At 44.6% G+C, this 15,339-nt stretch overlaps 1 protein-coding gene across 2 annotated transcripts in view; it reads left to right on the top strand.

Moving 5' to 3' along the window:
• Positions 1–1,618: 1,618 nt before the first annotated feature.
• BTK (Bruton tyrosine kinase) overlaps positions 1,619–15,339 on the top strand; it is a 31,269-nt gene continuing 17,548 nt past the window's right edge. Inside the window, exons 1-8 of one of the 2 annotated variants that reach the window (XM_061598784.1) lie at positions 1,619–1,798; positions 6,916–7,113; positions 7,989–8,087; positions 9,602–9,667; positions 10,877–10,958; positions 12,296–12,424; positions 14,485–14,555; positions 14,780–14,961. In XM_061598784.1, the coding sequence (XP_061454768.1) occupies positions 6,973–7,113; positions 7,989–8,087; positions 9,602–9,667; positions 10,877–10,958; positions 12,296–12,424; positions 14,485–14,555; positions 14,780–14,961 (770 nt within the window). In that variant the 5' untranslated portion in view covers positions 1,619–1,798; positions 6,916–6,972. The remainder of the gene's footprint in view (positions 1,799–6,915; positions 7,114–7,988; positions 8,088–9,601; positions 9,668–10,876; positions 10,959–12,295; positions 12,425–14,484; positions 14,556–14,779; positions 14,962–15,339) is intronic. The other variant, XM_061598785.1, reaches the window with a different exon arrangement.

Below are 15,339 nucleotides of genomic sequence, written 5' to 3' on the forward strand. Positions count from 1 at the left end.
TAAAGCCACAACCACACCAGATATGTATTCCACTTTAATGGCTTTCTCCAAAGAATCCTGGGAAGTGCAGTTTGTGGGTGTGCTGAGATTTGTTAGGAGACGCTGTATTCCCTTCACAGAGCTTGGAAGAGCAGGAGACTGTTAAACCACTCTGGCCATTAGAACTCTGTCAGGGGAATAGGAGTCTCCTAAAACACTACACCCTTCACAAACTACACTTCCCAGGATTTTTTTTGGGGGGGAAGCCATGGCTGTTTAAAGTGGAATAAATGTCTGGTGTGGATGTGCATTGGATATGGGGTGGATCTGCCTTATGCCAATGATAGTCTGGCAAACTGGTAAGCAAAACAGGCGGGGAGGGAAAAGGTTGGCTGATGTTAGTTGGAGCCATGGATGGAGGCATGTTGTATGACAACAAGCATCCTGATGTGTTTGGAGGGCGTTTCCATGTCTTCCCATTATCATTCATTCATCCCACACTTTTCAGTGCATTTCCTGTCACTTGCAAAAAGTCTGTATTTTCTTAAAAAGTGGGTTTGTTGCATTAGGGCAACAGAGTGCTTTAACCCACTCTAATTGCAGAAACCTAAACTTATGGTATGCACTTGAACTGCTCCCACAAAACAGCAGCAGTCTGGTGGCACCCAGAATATGCTTCCAAATGGCTTTTATTGTGGGATATGTGCTCCTTATGTGTGCAAGTTTGGGTTTTTTTACAGTATCTGTATAATATCATTGGTATAAGGCAGATCCACCCCATATCCAATGCACATTTAAAGCACATGACTTCCCCCAAAGAATCATGGGAATTATAGTTTGTTAAGGATGCTGGGAAGCTGTAGCTCTGGGGGGGAACCATAGTTCCCAAGATTCTTTGGGGAAGTCAATCATTTTAATTGTGGTTGCATGTGATTTAAATGTATGTTGTGGATCTGCCCTACATAATGCCAGCAAGTTTCCCCACCATCATCCCATTTAATCAGGATTTACCCTTTTCAAGGGAAATGCAGTAAGTTCAAAAAAAACCTCCATTTGTTGCCAACAGCCTGTTAGCAAATTAGGAATGGAAAGATCTGTCCATTTCAGTTCTCTGTTTCTCATTTTTTCCAGTGTGAAACCAGTTCTTCACATTTCTGCAGCAATTAGCATTTTCTTTATAAATCCTTATGATAACTCTTCAGCATTTTAGTGTGATTTCTCCTAATAAACACATTTTTGTATGAGTTGGACTAATGTACACATTTTTGCAACCAATTTCTCCTAACGTAATACATTTCTGCATGATATGTTTCACTAAGATATTCATTTTGTTGCACACTTTCCCCTACTGTATGCATTTTTGAAAGCTTCTGTTGGCTTGCATCACACATTTGGAAGGATGGCTGTGTTTTGGTTCTCATACTGTTTCGGAAACTGCAAATTTGATAGATTCGGCTTTAAATGTGAATTGAATAAAATGTCTCCCCCGTTCCTGTTGCAAATGAAGGCCCTTGTCTGGAAGCAGCCTGAGGATGGCATCATGGTTGAAAGGAAATAAAGACAGTTTGGTCAGAAACTAAGAAAAGGGGAACTGAAAGGGTGGGGTTAAGCTCCGGATGACAATCTTCCCTGCAGTTCAACACAGTGCTTCAAATGAGTCTCCTGCTACTGCCATCCCCTTCACCGGCCCTTCAGATATTTTGAAACACTCCATATCTGTGTGCTGGTTGTTCCACAGTCCAGAAGCATCTCAAGGAACTTGTTGCTTGTGAGAGGAGCCTGCTGCAGCCACGGTGTGTGGAGAAGGAAGAGCCAACCAGTGAGTCTTTCTTGTTTTGGGCCGACCCAGAATCAACAGAGCATTAAAGGATAGAGGGGTGGGGGTGGGGAGGAGTAGAGCAAACTATCAAATGGAAGAGATAGAAAGCAAGCAATGAAAACCGATTACTTTGTAGCTCCGTTCTGGAATTGAGTGGAAATCCTCAGCGTGGTGTGACCTTGGGCCTGAGGGCGCCAATAGCATCAGAGCAATTGCAGTCTAGTTCAGTGTTGTATAATTAAATTGTGGACCAGGCAGACTTTCCAGTTTTCTGTTCTCAGGTATATTTCCTGACCCACACCCCTGCTGCTTGCACTGGTCGTCAGCACCCAAATCCTGGATGCCATGTCTTCTGAATCCTGTATCTTGTGCAGATACCTGTGAATACATAGGAACTTAGGAAGCTGCCTTATATCAAGACAGACCATTGATCCATCTGGCTCTATATTGTCTGTACTGACTGGCAGGCGCTCTCCAGGGTTTCAGACAGGGCACATTACAATCCCTACCTGGGGATGCTGGAGACTGAACCTCAGACCTTCTGCAGGCAAAGCATGTATTCTTCCCTTGAGCTACAGCTCCTCAGTACAGTGCATGTGTGCACGCTTCCAAGGGCCATGGCATCAGGACCAAAGTTCTAGTGGCCATTGCAAGCCATCAGTGCACAGAGGCCAGTCATTTACTTTACTTACTTTGTTTTATATAGAAAAAATCCCCCAAAACATTAACTTTTAAAGAAAAGAAGAAATTAGAATTCTGTTTAATCTTCTTCCTTATGTACGTGGCTTCAGTAATCCTTTGCTGCATTGCTATGCTGTCCAGCACTTTGGAGTCCCATGGGCCAAAAAGTGGTATATAAAAAACAACAATGGCAATAATATAAGAAACTCATCAGATGTTGTTAGGGATCGGAAGTGGGGAACCTGTGAGCATCCGGATGTTGCTGGACTCTGTGAATGCTTGATGATTGGCTGAATGTTTAAAATGGCTGACAGTATAAATGAAAGGATGACAGGTAAATCTGGGGGAATGTGAGGTGGTGAATTGTGGAATCTGGGAGGAGAAGAGAAAGAGTGGATTGCTTGGTGGGGTTTAGAGAGTTGTTTACCAGGAGGGAGGTGGAGTTCGGATTAGTATTGAGTAAAACCATATGCTTATGTGCCTTAAGAAGAAATCTTGTTAATCTTGTTAGCTTTGTTATCTGTAATAAATACTTAATTTGGTTTACCAAAGGCCTGATCCTTGGCTGGGGTTTCACAGACCAGAAGGGAGGGTAAGGTAATGACCAAGGCTGAAGGGGAACTGTAACAAATGGTGGCAGCGGTGAAGAGAATAACAATACCAGTATTCAGAGTCTCTGGGAATACTAGTATTGGGACGTTACTGGTGGTTGCCTAGCAGGGGGATCTGTTGAGATCTGTGCTAGAGCGGGGAGAGAAATCATAAGAGAGAGCGGTCCGGACTGGTGGAGTCCCTGGTGGTGCCTAGAGACAGGCAGTAACCACAAGCAGGTAGGAACCTGACAGGGAGAGCCAGGGAAGGACACCTCACAGACTCCAATTCCCATTAGCCCTAGCCAGCATAGCCAGTGGTCATAGATGATGGGAGTTGTAGTCCAACAGTATCGGGAGGGTTTTTTTTGCCAGTCCCTGCATTAATATAATTTATAGTGCAATCTTATGCATGTTTATTCAGAAGTGGTGGGACATTCTGGAGTGCAAACTTGCTGGCTATGTTAGAGCCACAGATGGAGTCTGAATTTAGACACAGTCTTAAAATGGAATGTAGGAGGAGGTAGCATCAGGGGTGTGGTCATCTGGGGTTGGATGTGGGGGGGATCTTAGCCCTTACTTTTTTGGGAGCCAGATACCAGCAAGATCCTATGTCTCCAGTGTCCTATGAGCCAATGAGAATGAAAGGGGAGTGAATTAGCCACTGGGGCCACTGAAAGTGTCCCAAGTAGTATCAATTGCAAGCAAGCCTTCCTTAGTTCATACTTCAAAAAGCCAAGACAAGTTGTGGAGAGTGAGAATTCTGTAACTGCAGAAGAAGAGACAGTTAATCCTGCTGATAGCACCTCATCTACATCATCAAGCAGCTTGGTAGTAGCAGGAGATAAATATATAAATGCTGAATTCAGTAATTCAAGCAATATTTCTGACAGTGTGAAAGGACAGTTAAATGGTGACAGTGATAGAGAAGCAGAAAGCAGTATTCAAGCCTAGCCAGCTTATTTTATAATCTTAGAAGGGGGGGTGGCTGTATGAGGGGGCATGCCTGTGAATATCATGAAGGGACCCCGCACTTCTGAATTTGCCACTACTGGGTTGCATATATTCAAATGAGGATCTGTTTGGTGCTTTGCAGGTTTCAGGTTGCATGGAGAAACATACAATAGTTGATTCTCCATGCTTATAAAAATGAAAATTTATAATCCACCTGTTACCCAGACCAGTCTCTGTCCTTAGGCAAAAGACAAAGGCTTCCTGAAAACAGGAATACATACAGAGAAATTAGGCAGTTTTTATGCTAACAAAATTGAGGAGGTAGCACATACCGTTCTTGTACAGTTCTTCTTTCTGATGGCCTTATCTCAAAACCTCACTTTTGGGCAGATGATGAGCCTTATCAAAGCCTTAGAAAGATCAACAGATATCGCTGCTATCTCCAAGCAGCCAGTGTCTTCTCTTGTATGAATTTGGACCCAGTTCCAACTGCACGAGCAACTCAGATGGTAACTTTGGCCAGGCATGTTTTTAGCAGCTGAAAGAACAAGGAAATATAAACCCAACCTACAAAAACAGATAGCAATACAGAACTGGGTTTGCGTATCCAGGTATAAAAAATATTGATACCAAAGTTAATAAAACAAATAAATAAAAGTATCCAACTTTAATCTCAAACAATTTATATACACACACACACACACACATATAACAATACAGGAAAAATACCGATAAATAAAACCAAATGTCTAAAACCTCAGTGTTATTGACACATATATGTAATATGTCATAACATCAACTAATGTAGCCAACAGTGTTGTGATGTACAACAGCAGAGCATACAAATACTTAGTGAACCAAACACTTTTCTCCCCTGAATGTTTGCTGGCTGACCTGTGAGAGAATTTGGAAAAAGCCCTGTAAGTAGGAATATTGGGCAAGCCACATGATCCATCCAGATCCATCAAAGGATATACATATATTCTCAGGAGCAGATAGGTCATTATATTATGCTTTGTTACAACAGCAAACTGTGCATGTAGTGACAAAATTGAATCATATATTGTTATGTATATTGACCACTGAAGAAGACCCATTCAAAGTAGAAACGCATTTGGTCCACTATCTAAATATTTGTATGCTACATTTGGTTTGTCACATTGTTGGCTACATTAAAAACTGATAATGCTGAGGGAATTGCCTTGGCTGCCCATTAGCTACCGGGCCAAGTTCAAGGTTCTAGTTTTGGTATAAAAAGCCCTACGCAGCTTGGGACCAGGATACTTGAAAGACCATCTTATCCCTTATATACCCAGTCGATCACTGCGCTCTGCAGGTGAGGGCCTCCTGCAGATACCATCGTATCAGGAGGTCCGTTCTGCACAACACAGGAAACGGACCTTTAGTGTGGCAGCATCTACTCTGTTAAATATTAGACAGGCACCATCTCTGTTATCTTTTTGGCACCTACTGAAGACCTTCCTCTTTCAACAAGCCTTTTAGGTAGAGACCTTATCCCCAGTCTGCGTCTGTGTTAGAATTGCTTTTTAAGGTGTTTTTAAAGATTTTTTAAAAGATTTTTTTCAAAGATATTTTGTTTTAATATGTTTTAAAGTCTTTTGTTTTTAAGATGTTTCAGAGTGTTTTTTAGTGTTTTTGTTTGCCGCCCTGGGCTCCTAAGAGGAAGGGCGGGATATAAATTTAATAAATAATAATAAAATAATATTGGGGAAAGACATATGCTTTGCATGCAGAAGATCCCTAGTTCAATCTCCGATAACTCCAGTTAAATGGCCGGGTAGAAGGTTTGCTGGAGACTTTGCCGAGCTGTTGGTATTCAAAGTAGACAAGGAAGGGCCATAGCTCAGTGGCAGAGCATCTCCTTTGCAGGCAGAAGGTCCCAGGTAGGGCTAGGAGAGATATTGTCTGAAATGGTGGAGAGCCACTGCCAGCCAGTGTGGGCAATACTGGGCTAGACAGACCAAATGGTGGGACTCAGTAGAATGATATCTGGGAGGCTTACAGTAGCAATAAACTGTTAAAATACAACCGTGAAAACAATATCACAGCAGATTTCAACAAAACTGAAAATATATTTCAACAAAATCAATAAACGTCAAAATAATTATAATCAATAATTACAGCATATTAATACAATAAAGTACAACAAAAGGCCTGAGAATATGAAAAAGTCTTTGAGGGGAAGGGCTATGGCTTAATGATAGAGCATCTGCTGTGCATGCAGACAGTCCCAATTTCAATTGTTTTAAATTTTTAAATTGTGTTTTAAATTGTTTTTAAAATATGTGTTTTTAAATTTGTATATTTGTTTTAATGTTTTTTGTTACTGTAAACCACCCAGAGAGCTTCGGCTATGGGGCGGTATATAAAAACAATAAATAAATAAATAAAACTAAATCCCTGGCATCTCCAGGTAGGGCTGGGAGAGACTCCTGTCTGAAATCCTGGAGAGCCACTGCCAGTCAGTGTAGACAATATTGAGCTAGATGGACCAATGGTGTAACTTGGTATATGTCAGCTTCCTAAGTTCCTATGTTTGCTTGGCACCCAAAGGAGGCACCAGGCAACCCTCTTTAGGGACAGCATTCCACAGTAAGGGTGCCACCACCAAAAAAGCCCTCTCTCAAACAGCCATCTGCTGCCCCTCGCTTGGCAGGGACACCCACCAGAGAAGTGCCTCTGGAGATGATCTCAGTGTCTGGGTATGTGCATCTTGAATATTTAGCATATCTTTGATTTCATAAGAAAGAGAGCTAACTAGGTTTGGGTCATTAATAGGGCAACCTACGCTTGTTTACTCAGGTCTATTCAGCAGGGCTTCCTCCCAAGCCTGTATGCTTATGATTGCAGCTGTTTCTTTTTTGTTGGTAGCGGCAGTCCAGCACATCCAAAGCAGAAGAGGAGGAGGAGGAGAAGGCAACAAGAGCCATGTCAAATGCTATCCTGGAGAGCATCTTTCTGAAACGCTCTCAGCAGAAGAAAAAGACTTCGCCTCTCAACTTCAAAAAGCGCCTCTTCTTACTGACGGAGAACAAGCTCTCATACTATGAGTATGACTTTGAGCGTGGGGTGAGTCCTGGAGAAAGGGAGAAACAGAAACAAGGGGGCCAGATGCAAAAGGGCCGAGGGCTTCAGCACCTTTAATAGCTGCATTTAAAAAGAGCTTTCAGCAGGTAACTTATTAAAGGTGCAGGAGCCTTGTCCTTTTTTGAACCTGACCAGTCCATGGCCACAGATTTTAGATGTCGTTAAGGGGCAGCAAATGTTTATTTATGTATTTATTTATTTTATTATTATTCATGGCTGAGTGGGAATTTGAAGCTGGGTCTGCATAGTCCTTATCTGACATGCTAAACCAAGAATGGAGAACCTATAGCTCTCCAGATGTTGCTGGACTCCAGCTCCCCACAGCCCCAGCCAATGGTCAGGGATGATGGGAATTTAAAAACAACTGGGGGGGGGGGAAGCACGGTGGCATATGTCCTCCATCCCGGCTCTCATCACTACCTCACACAAGCTCTCCGAAGACACTCAAACAGCCTGATCTTGCAAAGGAGATGTACATAAGGAAGGAGGCTTCTGTCTGTGCAGGCAACGCAAATGCAGATGTGCATTATGACGCTCATCTCAGTGCATCTTGGTGCAGATGGTGAGAAGGATGCACATTTTCATGCTAGGGTTGTGTACACACCATATATTTAAAGCACATTCCCCCTGGGAACTGTAGTTTGTCAAGGCTGCTGGGAACTGTAGTTTGTCAAGGCTGCTGGGAATCGTAGCTCTGTGAGGGCTAAACTATAATTCACAGGATGCTTTGGAGGAAAAAAATATGGTTTACGTGTGATTTAAATGCATGGGGTGTGTGCCGCCTTCATCACTAGCTAGGCAACTAGTGCTGGCTCAAAGCCGGACTATCTTAAAGTACTCCTGTTTTCTCCTTGCAGCGCCGAGGAAGTAAGAAAGGCTCCGTGGACATTGAGAAAATCACCTGTGTGGAGACTGTGGCTCCAGAGAACAATCCTCCACCAGAACGGCGGATCCCAGTATTGAGACATTTATGCATCTTCATTCCAGGCAGGATCAATGGAGACTGATGGCTCTGATGTCAATGAAGCAATGAATCCACTCCAGGTTTTGGTCTGAACTTCCAAGGAGCTGTCCAAGGTGTTGCTGCAGCTCAGACAGCTCCTTGAAAATTCAGGCGAAAACCCAGAGTGGATTTACTGCCCCTTTGACCTTGGAGCCACCGGTCTCCACTGGGCAGGAAGCTCCAGTGGCTGCCGAGAGCAGCCAATTGGTGGCGGGGTGGGCCACACTGTACTGCATTGTTCCACTGTTACATTCTTCCACAACTTACCATCCAGGGACAGAGCCCCACACCAGCTGTGCCCCGTGGCTGTTGGTGCTTCAGTCTTCTTGGGTGACTGGTCTTCTTATGTTCAGTGGTTTAATGGGGCTCCCAAGAAGGGTCCATATGCTCAACAAGGGAGTCCAGGATAAGGGACCAACACAGCTACCTGAGTTTTTGGATTCTCCTGGTGGGTGTGCCTATGGACTTGGGCCTTTGAGGGCCTGTCTGTGTGGGCTGTCATGACAAAGTCCTGCATTTCACAATCTATCACTGCACCACTGGCCCTAGGTGCTTAATGGGGATTGGGGAAGGGCCGTAGCTCAGTGGTACAACATCTGCTTTGCATGCAAAAGAGCCCAGGTTCAATCCCCGGCATCTCTAGGTAGGGCTGGGAGGTAGGATTGTCATTGCCAGTCAGTATAGACTAGGGATATACTAGAATTCCATCCAGTTCGGATTTGGTACCGAATTTTCCATTAATTTGCTTATTCTCCATCACTGAGGACTGGATTTTAATGTAGCAAATTTCCATGGCTATTTTTGAAAACAGACCTTTTTTTAAAAAAAAACAAACTTCCAAAATATCAATGTTAAGTTACAATTTATTGGTATTTCCTTTTAAAATAATATATCCTTCAAAATGTCAATATTTTTACAGGAAATATCTATCTTTCCTTCAAAATATCAATATTTCCTTAACAAATATCAGTATTAATATCAATATTTTTTCCAAGTGAAAAAACCCTACGGATTGGTAAAAGCAGCGGCTAGTGGACAAAGAACAAACTCGAATCAGTGCCAGCCTGTTAGGTTGATGAAATGCTTTCGAACCAGCACCAACCAACAGATCGCATCCCTAGTGCAGACCCAGGGGGGAGGGAACTTCAGGTTCAGGAGCCAAATGTGGCTCTCCAGGCCTTTCTGTCTGGCCCTTGGAACCCCCCTCACTGGCTCTGCTTCACATCCTAAACTGGCTGGAATGTGTCCTTGAAGCCTGAGAAGGACTCTTCGCTTGCCAAGATGGTGGAGAGAGGGGAGTGAGTGTGTGCATGTAAAAACTAATCTACTGTACAAAGGTAATATTTACATTTGTCACTCTGCCCACTTGTGCCTCTCCACAGTCTTCTGGTCATGGGTTTTGGTGTGTGGGGACTGGGAACCAATTCTAATGCGCTAATCTCCCATTTCTCTCACGTACACATGCAGCAAAAAGGAGATGTAAATGAGACTGAGCAAATCTCCATCATAGAGAGGTTTCCCTATCCTTTCCAGGTGAGCTGTCCTCCCTATTAGACTTCCTGTCCCAGACATTTAGGTCGTATGTCTCAGGAGAAGGGGGGGGGAGAGAAGGGGGGGGAGAGAGATTGTAACGCCTTTCTACCTGTCATGTCTAATGCTCTTGGAAAAAATGGAAAAGGGCTGCCTTCAAGTCGATCCCGACTTATGGCGACCCTATGAATAGAGTTTTCATGGTAAGCGGTATTCAGAGGGGGGTTACCATTGCCTCCCTCTGAGGCTGAGAGGCAGTGACTGGCCCAAGGTGAGCTTCATGGCTGTGTGGGGATTCGAACCTTTGTCTCCCAGGTCGTAGTCCAGCCCCTTAACCACTACACCACACTGGCTCTCAAAGTCTACTGCTTCACAAATCTGCAGCCTGGCTGCACGGTCAAGCCACCTGCTTACAGGTGTGGGTAAAACATTCTCAGGTCTATGCATGCAAAGATGTAGGTGGAAGATCCCATCAGCAAGGTGATTTCGACTCAAAATGTGTTTCTTGCTCAGAAAAATACAGCCGAAGCAATGTTACCCTGCGGCTATGTACACACCATATATTTAAAGCACATGATTTCCCACAAAGGATTCTGGGAAGTGTGGTTTGTTAAGGGTGCTGGGAACTGTAGCTCTGTGAGAGGTAAACTACAGTTCCCAGGATTTTTGGGGGGAAGTCATATGATTTAAATGAGCTTTAAATGTACGGTATGCAGCCTTAGATAATCCAACACTCTGGATTTAATAGTTTTATGCCTCCCCTCCCCGACTAAAGGCGTAATCTTGACCCCCAACCAGCTGCACCAGCACTTGATGGAGCAGTTCAGCTAGTGCTGCATCCACAGTCCTGATGCTTGCGCCTGCCAGAGCAGAAGGTGGGAGCAGAGGGGGAGGAAAAAATGTCTCTTCTCTGTGCCACATCCCAGGCTGACATAGCAAAGAGGCCAAGATCAGGCCTGCTGTTGCTGCATGACTGCAGCAGGATCCACACAGGATCCAGGGGGAAAAGGTTCCCCACCCCTTTCTTACCGGTTGGAAGCCCCTCTTTAGATTTTAACACGCATTACTCCTTTCAAAGTGTGGCAAACCAGCCCTGCTGCATTTAAGGGCCCCCTGTGCTTAGCAGGGCCTTGGATGTCTGCCCCAAAGTCCTGTGCTTCTGACGGCACCATCGTCTGTAAGAACTCACCTTCTGACTGTGCTCCCCTCTAGGTGGTGTATGACGAAGGGCCCCTCTATGTCTTCTCCCCCACGGAGGAGTTACGGAGCCGCTGGATTCACCAGCTGAAGAATGGTGAGTCTCTGTGAGGTTAAAAGTTGTATATTTTGCACAGGAACAGTATCTTGTGGGAGGGATTGAAGCACATACCGGAAATATAGGTGCTATGTCACCCTGGCACAACAGAGCCACTTTGAAGCAAAACCAACCAGACTTTTTGCAGTTAGGAAAGTGATGGGGAAATGCACTTGAACAAACGATGAACAGGAAGTTGTATAATTGTCCACTGCACAAGCAAATCAGGATGAATGCTGAATAAAAACCAGACATAGGCTGTGTACATATTACCGACGTAAAACACAGCTAGGTCATTCTTTTTCTCAATTTGGATTAAAGTTGGTTCAGGAAAAAATACATAAAAATCCAGTATTTCATAAGAACCAACACAATAGATACAGGACAGAGATGGCTAACATCGTGTGTACATCAGTCCCCAAATCAGCCGTGGGAGTGCACTGGGCCAGTCACTGCCTCTTGGCCTAACCTACCTCACAGGGTTGTTGTGAGGATAAAATTGGGAGGGGGAGGACCATGGATGCCACTTTGAACTCCTTGGAGGAAAAAAGGTGGGATATAAATGTAATAAATAAATAAATCTTCCGGACAGGCCCTGTTCGAGTTGCCCCCAGCTTCGTAGGTTAGGTGGGTGGTAACACCTGTATCAGGGCTGGCACCAGGGCTGAGGGGACCCTGGGAAGGATACATTCTAGGACACACCTAGCACTGCACTGGTGCTCCCCAAAATAAGCTTACCAGGGGACAGAGTGGTGGGGACAGGCAGTGGGTGGCAGGCAACAACAGGTGCAGGCTTTTAATATGCCATAAGACTGTCTCTTCAGGGCCAAGATTAAGCAAGGAGACATGCTGGGGAGAGGGTTAACACTATCGACCACATTTGGATGATCATATCTTGGCTTCATAAGCTGAGATATGAATGAGCCTTTGGCCCATGCATGCAACTCTTCGCTTCCTCCTTTCCCTTCAGCTGGCAAACAAGCCAGGAAGCTCTCATTAGCAATTGTTTCCTGTTTTGTCCTAACTGGGAAACTGTGGCTAGCAGCTTCAGGAAAAGCCGGGACATTAAACCAACTTCAAACTCTGTTTTCATATCCTGGCTTTTTCTGAAGCTGCTAACCATCGTTTCCTGGTTCAGAAAAAATGGAAAGCTATAGTTAATGGAAAACTTCTTGGATTGTTTGTCAGGTTGTGCAAAGTGGCTCCCCGTGCAAGAAGAAGACTCATTCAAGTCAAGATTCCAAAATCTGCCATGATGCTCATTACAGGACTGGGCTACAAATGAATCAGTACCAGGCGCTGTACAAAATGTAACCCCACTTTCAATCCCGCTACAGTGATCTGCTACAACAGCAACCTGGTGCAGAAGTATCACCCCTGCTTCTGGACTGATGGACAATACATCTGCTGCTCCCAGACAGCAAAAATGGCAATGGGCTGCCAAATCCTAGAAGGCAAGAGCAGAAGTAAGAGTTCACTTTGGCTTCTCTTTACCTGTCTTCCCTTGCAGCAATTCTAGTTTCCCATGACCAGGAGCTTATATGTGTCTGTCCCTTTCACCATACTTGGTTTTTTTTCACGTAAAGGAGGGATGGGGGAAGCTGTGGCCCTCCAGATGTTGCTGGACTCCAATTCCCATCATCCCTGTCCCTTGGCGACACTGGCTGGGCCTGGGGCTGATGGGAATTGGAGACAAGCATCATCTGGAAAGCCACAGCTTCCTCCATCCCTGATGTAAAGAACTGAACATTTACCTCACCCAGTGGAGGTTGGTCCATCTGGGTGATAGGGCAGTGCCCTACCAATCTCATTCTACCCTCAGCCAGCCCCCACCTGCCTGCCTTCTTACACACATCTTGTCCAGGCGGTGGACCTGGCTGTCAGCTTCCTCCTCTTTAGTGTTCTCCTTGTAGGACTCAGCAGGGAAGAGGATGGGGACAAAATTAGTTGGTTCCAGCTGTCATTGGCTCTGGCTAGGGGTGGGATGGCGCTTCGAAAGCATTCTGTCAACCTAACAGGCAGTATCGGTTCGAGTTCATCCTTTGTCCCCTTTCTGCTGCTTTTACTGGTCCAATTTTTCCCCTCTCCAAAAATATTGATATTAATATTGATATTTTCTTCCAAAAATATTAATATCGATGTTTTCTTTCAAACTGTTGATTTTTTTCAACTGTTATTTTGAAAGGAAATCTCGATAAATTAAAGAAAATACCAGTATTTTGAAAGAAATACTGATAATTTGAAAGAAATACTGATAATTTGAAAGAAATACTGATAATTTGAAAGAAAATATTGATTAAGGAAAGCGGTTTTGCCACCTTCTCCTTCTCCACTGTGACTGAGACTGGTCAATTTTCATGTTAGCAAGGAAGCAAAGACCAGCTGAGGAGGAAAGCAGCTTTCAGTGCCCCCCCCCCTCCTAGAGTCAACATGGTTGAGACTTGGCTTTTTTCCTCCCATTTGGAGTTTGGATTATTGGAGTGGGGGGTGGTAGCAGAGAGAGAGAGAGAGAGAGAGAGAGAGAGAGAGAGAGAGAGAGAGAGCACTGTTATGCTGTGCTGTGTGGTGCATAAAACAATACAAGAACAATCTATTTGAGGGAATATTTGAGGGGGGGGAAACTGTGTTGGGGGAAAGCCACTGAAATTCAGATCAAACAGGTTTGCTCTGCAAAGATGGAGAATACTAAATCTGAATTCTGCTGAATTCTCACCCATCCCTAGTTCTGGCTCCATGCCTTCCGCCCCAACAGTCCCAATGAGCGCCAGACACCACTTATTTTATATGTGAACAGGACAGACACGCAGATAAAAACACACGTGGCTGCATTGTCATGTCTAGTTTGGCATATTTAGCCTAGTTTCAGTGTATAGAACCAGGAAACTCTCCCTTCTTGTGATTCCCAACAACTGGTATTCAGAGAGACTAAACCTAGGCCTTTCCGCATGCAAAACCTATGCTTTACTACTGAGGAGTGCAATATAGCAGTTCACTACTATGGACAAGTGCCATATATGAGACTAAGACTGAATGCACCCTAGTCACTTCAAAAGCAGCAAGAATGGTTTTCCTGGCTGCGTTTTGAAGTGACTCTGCCTTTGGCTGGACTCATCTCCCTTCCCCACTGCTGGCTTCAGACCTTTCAGGACCGCCCATAGCAAAGCATTGGGCCAATCACTGTCTGTGCCTGAGCCTACAGCAAAGCATTTCCATTGGCCACACCTGGACTGGCAACGGATTGATCTACCAGTCATTTGCGAAATCTGTCTGAAGCTGGATTAAAAAAAAATCTGCAGGGGAGCTGATAAAATCAGGTCTTAGAGTAAAAAGGGGTGGAGTTTGACTAGCGTCATGCGCCCATTTTCAGAAAACAGAGGTGGAGATGCACTGGACCGGCACAACAGTAAGTGTGTCTCTGCCCTAAGGAAGGTATTCTCAACATCACTTGTGGATAGGGATAGACATATCAGTCTCAGTTTCTCCTGTCTCATTTTTGCTGGCATGCCCTCTTGTCTTCCTCTTGCTGGAGGTTTCAGAAGTGGCCGTTCTCTTCCCAAGTCTGACAAGCCTCTACCACCGACTCCAGAGAACAACAAGGTATGAGCAGCAGCAGGAGTGGCAATTTTTGCAGCAGGTGCAACTTGGGGAAGTGATGGGGGGACCTCTGGCCCATTGGCTGATCTTGGTCAAGGGGATGATGGGAGTTGTAATCCAGCAACATCGGGGGGGGTGTTTCCACAAGTTTCCCACCGCTGGGACAGGTGTTGAGAGTTTCAACAGCATCTCACTGCTTTCCTGTTTCCGCACCAACCCCGGCAAAGATGATGAAGAAGGTGTTGCCCCCCGAACCGACGCCCAGTGCCCAGTCTAGGACACGGAAGGTTGTGGCTCTCTATGACTACGTCCCAATGACTGAACAGGACCTGGAGCTTCAAAAAGGCAAAGAGTACCTTGTCCTGGAGGAGAGCAATGAGTCTTGGTGGAGGGCCCAAGATCAGAACGGGTAAGTTCTGAAGATTCTTTGGGGAAAGCCATGTGCTTTAAATGTATGGGGTGGTATTCAGTGCTAATCCTATTTAGACCAATTGAAGTTAGTAGACATCGCTAACTTAGATTCATTAATTTCAGTGAGTCTACTAAGAATAGGACTTAGTTGAATACAACTTACGGTGTGGAAGTTACTGAGCAGTAGTCAACAGATCCTGCGGGGGGGGGGGAATTGGAAAGGCTAATGGTTACTATGCTTTCTACATTTCTTTGGCAATCTGTTCTAAGTAATTCTTTTTACAATTCTTTTTCCTTTTGTTTTTGTTACAAAAAGGCATAACCTGTTGTATTTCATTTCTCTGTAATAAATAAAATAAAACAGTAGTTCTTATAA

This window comes from Rhineura floridana, chromosome 16, assembly GCF_030035675.1.
Source record: "Rhineura floridana isolate rRhiFlo1 chromosome 16, rRhiFlo1.hap2, whole genome shotgun sequence".
Lineage (NCBI taxonomy): Eukaryota > Metazoa > Chordata > Lepidosauria > Squamata > Rhineuridae > Rhineura > Rhineura floridana.